At 43.0% G+C, this 7,213-nt stretch overlaps 1 protein-coding gene across 10 annotated transcripts in view; it reads left to right on the top strand.

The window, feature by feature from the left end:
* cacna1ab (calcium channel, voltage-dependent, P/Q type, alpha 1A subunit, b) overlaps nt 1–7,213 on the top strand; it is a 75,253-nt gene that overhangs the window by 4,801 nt on the left and 63,239 nt on the right. For all 10 annotated transcript variants that reach the window (XM_060859832.1, XM_060859835.1, XM_060859836.1 and 7 more), the window contains exon 4: nt 7,002–7,107. In XM_060859832.1, coding sequence (XP_060715815.1) covers nt 7,002–7,107 — 106 coding nt within the window. The remainder of the gene's footprint in view (nt 1–7,001; nt 7,108–7,213) is intronic.

Here is a 7,213-nt window from a genome sequence, read left to right as displayed (position 1 = left end):
TAGAATAGGCAAGTCAAAGTCCAGACCTCAACACCATTGAAATGATGTGGCAGGATCTAAAGAGAGCTGTGGATTGTAAAAGGGTTTACTTTCTTTTTACTTGCTTGCATGCAGTCATTATTATTCACTCAGGTTAAGAATCATCTCTATTTTTTAAGAGTGCGAGAGACAGAAAGAGAGAGAGATGTATTAATTGAGGTTGAGAAAAGGAGGGGAGAGACACAGATACAGAAACAGATACGAAGAAGGTCAGCCGAAAGAAACATGAACAGTAGTCTGTGGAAAAAGAATAGTGGTGTTCACTTCTTTTTATTAAACTGATTTAATCTCCATCAACAAAATCAGTGAAATTATTATCACCATCACCAACACTTTTATTACCATCATCATCACCACTATTATCACCTCCATGTTCATCACCATTATCATCATCTTCATCATCACCCTGAACAATCTGATACAGAAGCTATAGTATGTCTGTATTGTTGCAATGATTTGGTGTCAGAGAACTTGGGAAGCTGGAGAAGATGTCATGTAGCTGCATTTTGGATCAGGTGCAAGGGGAGGATGGTGCACAGGGGCAGACCTATAGGACTGAGTCCTATCTTGAAATGACAATGAGAGGACATGTATAAAGGATGACATTATGATATTTAGAGTGCAGGAGTAGATAAATAATTCTTGCTGAGAGAATGTGTATAGATGCTGTGATCATGGGGAGAGAGCAGGTATAGAGTCAAATCAAGTGAGGAATGTTGGGGAGAGAAAGTGGGTTTAGAGGCTGTGGCCTTGGGGAGAGAGTGGGTATATAGGCTATGACTATGGGAGAGAGTGGGTATATAGGCTGTGACTATGATGATGGAGTGGGTATATAGGCTGTGACTATGGGAGAGAGTGGGTATATAGGCTGTGACTATGGGAGAGAGTGGGTATATAGACTGTGACTATGGGAGAGAGTGGGTATATAGGCTGTGACCATGGGAGAGAGTGGGTATATAGGCTGTGACTATGGGAGAGAGTGGGTATATAGGCTGTGACCATGGGAGAGAGTGGGTATATAGGCTGTGACTATGATGATGGAGTGGGTATATAGGCTGTGACCATGGGAAAGAGTGGGTATATAGACTGTGACCATGGGAGAGAGTGGGTATATAGACTGTGACTATGATGATGGAGTGGGTATATACTGTAGGCTGTGACTATGGGAGAGTGGGTATATAGGCTGTGACTATGATGATGGAGTGGGTATATAGGCTGTGACTATGGGAGAGAGAGGGTATATATGGTGTGACTATGGGAGAGAGTGGGTATATAGGCTGTGACTATGGGAAGAGAGTGGGTATATAGGCTGTGACTATGGGAGAGAGTGGGTATATAGGCTGTGACTATGATGATGGAGTGGGTATATAGGCTGTGACCATGGGAGAGAGTGGGTATATAGACTGTGACCATGGGAGAGAGTGGGTATATAGACTGTGACTATGATGATGGAGTGGGTATATATCCTGTGATTATGGGAGAGTGGGTATATAGACTGTGACTATGGGAGAGAGTGGGTATATAGGCTGTGACTATGATGATGGAGTGGGTATATACTGTAGGCTGTGACTATGGGAGAGTGGGTATATAGGCTGTGACTATGATGATGGAGTGGGTTTGTAGGCTGTGACTATGGGAGAGAGAGGGTATATATGGTGTGACTATGGGAGAGAGTGGGTATATAGACTGTGACTATGGGAGAGAGTGGGTATATAGACTGTGACTATGGGAGAGAGTGGGTATATAGGATGTGACTATGGGAAGAGAGTGGGTATATAGGCTGTGACTATGGGAAGAGAGTGGGTATATAGGCTGTGTCTATGGGAAGAGAGTGGGTATATAGGCTGTGACTATGGGAGAGAGTGGGTATATAGGCTGTGACTATGATGATGGAGTGGGTATATAGGCTGTGACCATGGGAGAGAGTGGGTATATAGACTGTGACCATGGGAGAGAGTGGGTATATAGGCTGTGACTATGGGAGAGAGTGGGTATATAGACTGTGACTATGATGATGGAGTGGGTATATAGGCTGTGACTATGGGAGAGAGAGGGTATATATGGTGCGACTATGGGAGAGAGTGGGTATATAGACTGTGACTATGGGAGAGAGTGGGTATATAGACTGTGACTATGGGAGAGAGTGGGTATATAGGGTGTGACTATGGGAGAGAGTGGGTATATAGGCTCTGACCATGGGAGAGTGGGTATATAGGCTGTGACTATGATGATGGAGTGGGTATATAGGCTGTGACCATGGGAGAGAGTGGGTATATAGGCTGTGACTATGGGAGAGAGTGGGTATATAGGCTGTGACTATGGGAGAGAGTGAGTATATAGGCTGTGACTATGGGAGAGAGTGGGTATATAGGCTGTGACTATGGGAGAGAGTGGGTATATAGGCTGTGACCATGGGAGAGAGTGGGTATATAGGCTGTGACTATGGGAGAGAGTGGGTATATAGGGTGTGACTATGGGAGAGAGTGGGTATATAGGCTGTGACCATGGGAGAGTGGGTATATAGGCTGTGACTATGATGATGGAGTGGGTATATAGGCTGTGATTATGGGAGAGTGGGTATATATGCTGTGACTATGGGAGAGAGTGGGTATATAGGGTGTGACTATGGGAGAGAGTGGGTATATAGACTGTGACTGTGGGAGAGTGGGTATATAGGCTGTGACTATGGGAGAGAGTGGGTATATAGGATGTGACTGTGGGAGAGTGGGTATATAGGCTGTGACCATGGGAGAGAGTGGGTATATAGGCTGTGACTATGGCAGAGAGTGGGTATATAGGCTGTGACCATGGGAGAGAGTGGGTATATAGGCTGTGACTATGGGAGAGAGTGGGTATATAGGCTGTGACTATGGGAGAGAGTGGGTATATATGCTGTGACCATGGGAGAGAGTGGGTGTATAGGCTGTGACTATGGGAGAGAGTGGGTATATAGGCTGTGACTGTGGGAGAGTGTGTATATAGGCTGTGACCATGGGAGAGAGTGGGTATATAGGCTGTGACTATGGGAGAGAGTGGGTATATAGGCTGTGACTGTGGGAGAGAGTGGGTATATAGGCTGTGACTATGGGAGAGAGTGGGTATATAGGCTGTGACCATGGGAGAGAGTGGGTATATAGGCTGTGACCATGGGAGAGAGTGGGTATATATGCTGTGACCATGGGAGAGAGTGGGTATATAGGCTGTGACCATGGGAGAGAGTGGGTATATAGGGTGTGACTATGGGAGAGAGTGGGTATATAGGGTGTGACCATGGGAGAGAGTGGGTATATAGGCTGTGACCATGGGAGAGAGTGGGTATATAGGGTGTGACTATGGGAGAGAGTGGGTATATAGGCTGTGACTATGGGAGAGAGTGGGTATATAGGCTGTGACTATGGGAGAGAGTGGGTATAGAGGCTGTGGCTTGGGGAGAGAGTGTGAGTATAGAGGCTGTGGCTTGGGGAGAGAGTGGGTATAGAGTGAAATAAAGTCAAGAAGCTTTTATTGTAATTTTAAGCGATTATAGCTGACACAGTACATAGTGAAATGAAACAGTGTTTCTCCAGGATCATGGTGTTACATAAAACAACATAGAGCTAAGGACTGAAAGTAATTTCTCCTAGCCACATAAAGTGCATTGTATGCAACCTACTGCAGACAGTGTGAGACAATACAAAAATACAAAAGACAGTCCAAACAGACAATATAGGATAAATAACACAAGATAGCACCAACCAGCATGTATTCTGTATGGTGTGCAGGTCATTAACAATGTGCTGTGACCTTGGAAAGAGAGTGTGTATAGATGCTATGACTTTGGCGAGTGAGAACAGGTATATAGGCTGTGACCTTGGGGAGAGAGCAGGTATAGGGGCTGTGACCTTGGGGAGAGAGCAGGTATAGGGGCTGTGACCTTGGGGAGAGAGAGCAGGTATAGGGGCTGTGACCTTGGGGAGAGAGATAATGTAGAGAGGCTGTGACCTTGGGGAGAGAGAGCAGGTATAGGGGCTGTGACCTTGGGGAGAGAGCAGGTATAGGGGCTGTGACCTTGGGGAGAGAGAGCAGGTATAGGGGCTGTAACCTTGGGGAGAGAGATAATGTAGGGAGGCTGTGACTTTGGGGAGAGAGATAATGTAGAGAGGCTGTGACTTTGGGGGAAGAGCTAGAAAAGAGGCTTACTGAGAGTGTGGATAAAAAAATGACACTAAGACACTAAGCTCCATGACTCATGAGGATGGACAGGAGACTTATGTGATTTAAACTCTGTATTTAAACAGGGACTAACTTTAACTTTATTGAAAATGTGTAATATTGATTTTAGAGTTTTTGTAATCTTGATGACAACCTTCTTCTTATTATTAAAGGAAATTACAGTGGTATCATTATATAACCAAAAGCATGTGAACAACTGACCTTTACACTCATATGTGCATCTTCGCCAAACTGTTAGCAAACAAATTCAGAACAATGTCTGATGCACACAATTGTATAGAATGTCTCAGTCTGCATTACAAATTCACTTCATTGGAACTAAGAGTCCAAACCAAGAGTCCCTGTGTACAAAGCATCTCCTTGAAGACATGTTGTGTAGGTGAAGGTTGGAGTGAAGAACTCAAGTGTCCTGCACAGTTCCCTGATTCTGACTCAGTGCTACTGAACACCACCAGACCTCCTCACCAACATCAGTGTCTGATCTCACTAATACTCCTGTAGCTGAATGATCGTTAATCCCCACAGCCACAATCCAACATCTAGTGGAGAACCTTCCAGAAGACTGGAGCTCATGAATGTTACATTCAACTTGTAAAGTGATAATAATATCATTTCCCTCTTCTGCACATTCAGTGCTACACTTTTACATTTATAGGCCTATAGCTATTGATTTTATTCTATTAAAGTAACCTTCATTGTTGCAATATTTTGGACTACAATTGCAGCACAGCAACATCATCAGACAACAGCAAGTAACTTAGCAACAAGGTAACCAGATAACTACCTTTTCAAAAAATGTTATCTAAACTAAAATGATCTAAAGATAATCCTGCTATAAAGTCATTTAACAGTAGAGAAGTGGGAAGACAATCATACAAGATGAACTGATTATTTTATTCTTTTTCTCTACTTTGGTCTTCATCCCCATTATCATCAGAATATTCGTCATCATCATCATCCGTGTCTGTCTCTCTAATTTATGTTTTGTCAGGAAGAGAAGGATGTATAATATAATGTAAAATATGTTTAAAGACAAGATGGAGAAGGAAAGTGTGAGAACATCCTGAGCTGAGACAGACAGAAGAAATAAGTGAGACTAAAATCTCTTCAGATTCAAGCAAATGAAACATGATATCTCTAACTAAATAGAGAGAGAGACAGGGAAATGGAAAGCAGTCTCTTATATCTATTTTTATACTGAGCAGGAGGCTTTCTGTTTTTACACACACAGACTTTAGGACAGAGAGACTTGGAGATACAGCTTGTAATTATCGTTAAATATCTACTGTGTCTCTGTGTGTGTATGTGTGTATTTGTGTGTGTTTGTGTATGTGTGTGCATGTGTGTGTATCTGTGTGTGTTTGTGTATGTGTGTGTATTTGTGTGTGTGCATGTGTGTGTATTTGTGTGTTTGTGTATGTGTGTGTATTTGTGTGCACACCAGAAGTTTTCAACTTAGGGGTTGTCTTGTTTACCTTTAATTTGTTGTGTAACTAATTCTGCAAATTCTACAGTTCTCTCTCTCTCTTTAAATTGAGCTGTGAATTATTAAGAGTCCATTATGAGTTGCAGCTTGCTAAGCACTCTGAATATGATTCCCTCTAATGCATCATAGAGAGATGTTGGGTTGTGAATGGAAGAAAATGATAGAGGAAGTTGGAGCGCTTAGTGCAATGCTCATCTTGTTGCTGTGGTAACCACTTTAATCCTTCTAGTGTGCTAGTGCTAATCTTGAGATAGTGTGTGTGTGTGTGCCGTGTGCGTGCCTTTGTGTGCATGTGTGCGCGCGCGCGTGTGTGTGCATGTGTGCTCGTGCGTGTGTGCGCGCGCGCGCGTGTGCTCGTGCGTGTGTGCTCGTGCGTGTATGTGTGTGCGTGCGCGCGTGTGTGCTCGTTTGTGTGTGCATGTGTGCTCGTGCGTGTGTGCTCGTGCGTGTATGTGTGCGCGCGCGCGCGCGTGCTCGTTTGTGTGTGCATGTGTGCTCGTGCGTGTATGTGTGTGCGCGCGCGTGTGTGTGCGCGTGTGTGTGCTCGTGCGTGCATGTGTGCCCACACAAAACCCACAATATTAATGCAAATGTACAACACTGAGTAAGATATTCAGAATATACATGCAAGTTTTTTATAAAGTAGAGAATGACACCCAATGGAAGAGGACCTTTGTTTACTTGTGATTTTCACAAGTGTTTTAGCTATTTACTTGTTTAGTGTTTATTTTACTTAGTAGTGTTTGACAGTTCCTTTAGTATTTCGAGCTGTAAGCTAATGTACATTGTGTTTTGCTAGTGGCTATACTGTTCACTAGTGATTGATTTGTTCACAATGACTGTGATTTACTGGGGTTCAAACTTTTGCAATCAGTTTTTGGCATATTAAGTTATGAGCAGTTCACTGATGTTAAAGCTGTTCAGTTTTTTTATTTGAATTGTTTATTGGGGTTTAGGATTTTTCTATAGTGGATTGAAGGTGCATTAGTGTATCAACTGATTGTCCTTAAAGTTGTACATTAGAGATTGTGATGTTCTCTGGTGTCAGAGCAGTGCAGTAGCGCTTGAGCTGCTACAGATGTTTGACTGTACATTTATAGTGAAATGATCACTGGGATTTAATAATGCCTCTGTCTATTTAACTATTATACATGTCCTTATACAATTTATATATAAACAAGCAGACAGATGGAAAAAGTGATGATGTCAGTGAGCATGAGATATTTTTCATGATACGTGTGTTTTCCTTAACTATTGTGTTCACTCCATTTGAGTGGATGATATTAACGACCATTATTGCTAACTGCATTGTTTTAGCACTTGAGCAGCATTTACCTGTCTATGACAAAACACCGCTTTCAGAACGACTGGTGAGACACACACACACATATACACACACACACATACACACACACACACACATACAAATATACACACCACACACACACACACACACACACACACATACATACACAT

This window comes from Tachysurus vachellii, chromosome 23 (genome assembly GCF_030014155.1).
Source record: "Tachysurus vachellii isolate PV-2020 chromosome 23, HZAU_Pvac_v1, whole genome shotgun sequence".
Classification (NCBI taxonomy): domain Eukaryota; kingdom Metazoa; phylum Chordata; class Actinopteri; order Siluriformes; family Bagridae; genus Tachysurus; species Tachysurus vachellii.
The sequence above is the reverse complement of the archived record's forward strand: the minus strand, read 5'-3'. Positions and strand labels throughout refer to the sequence as shown.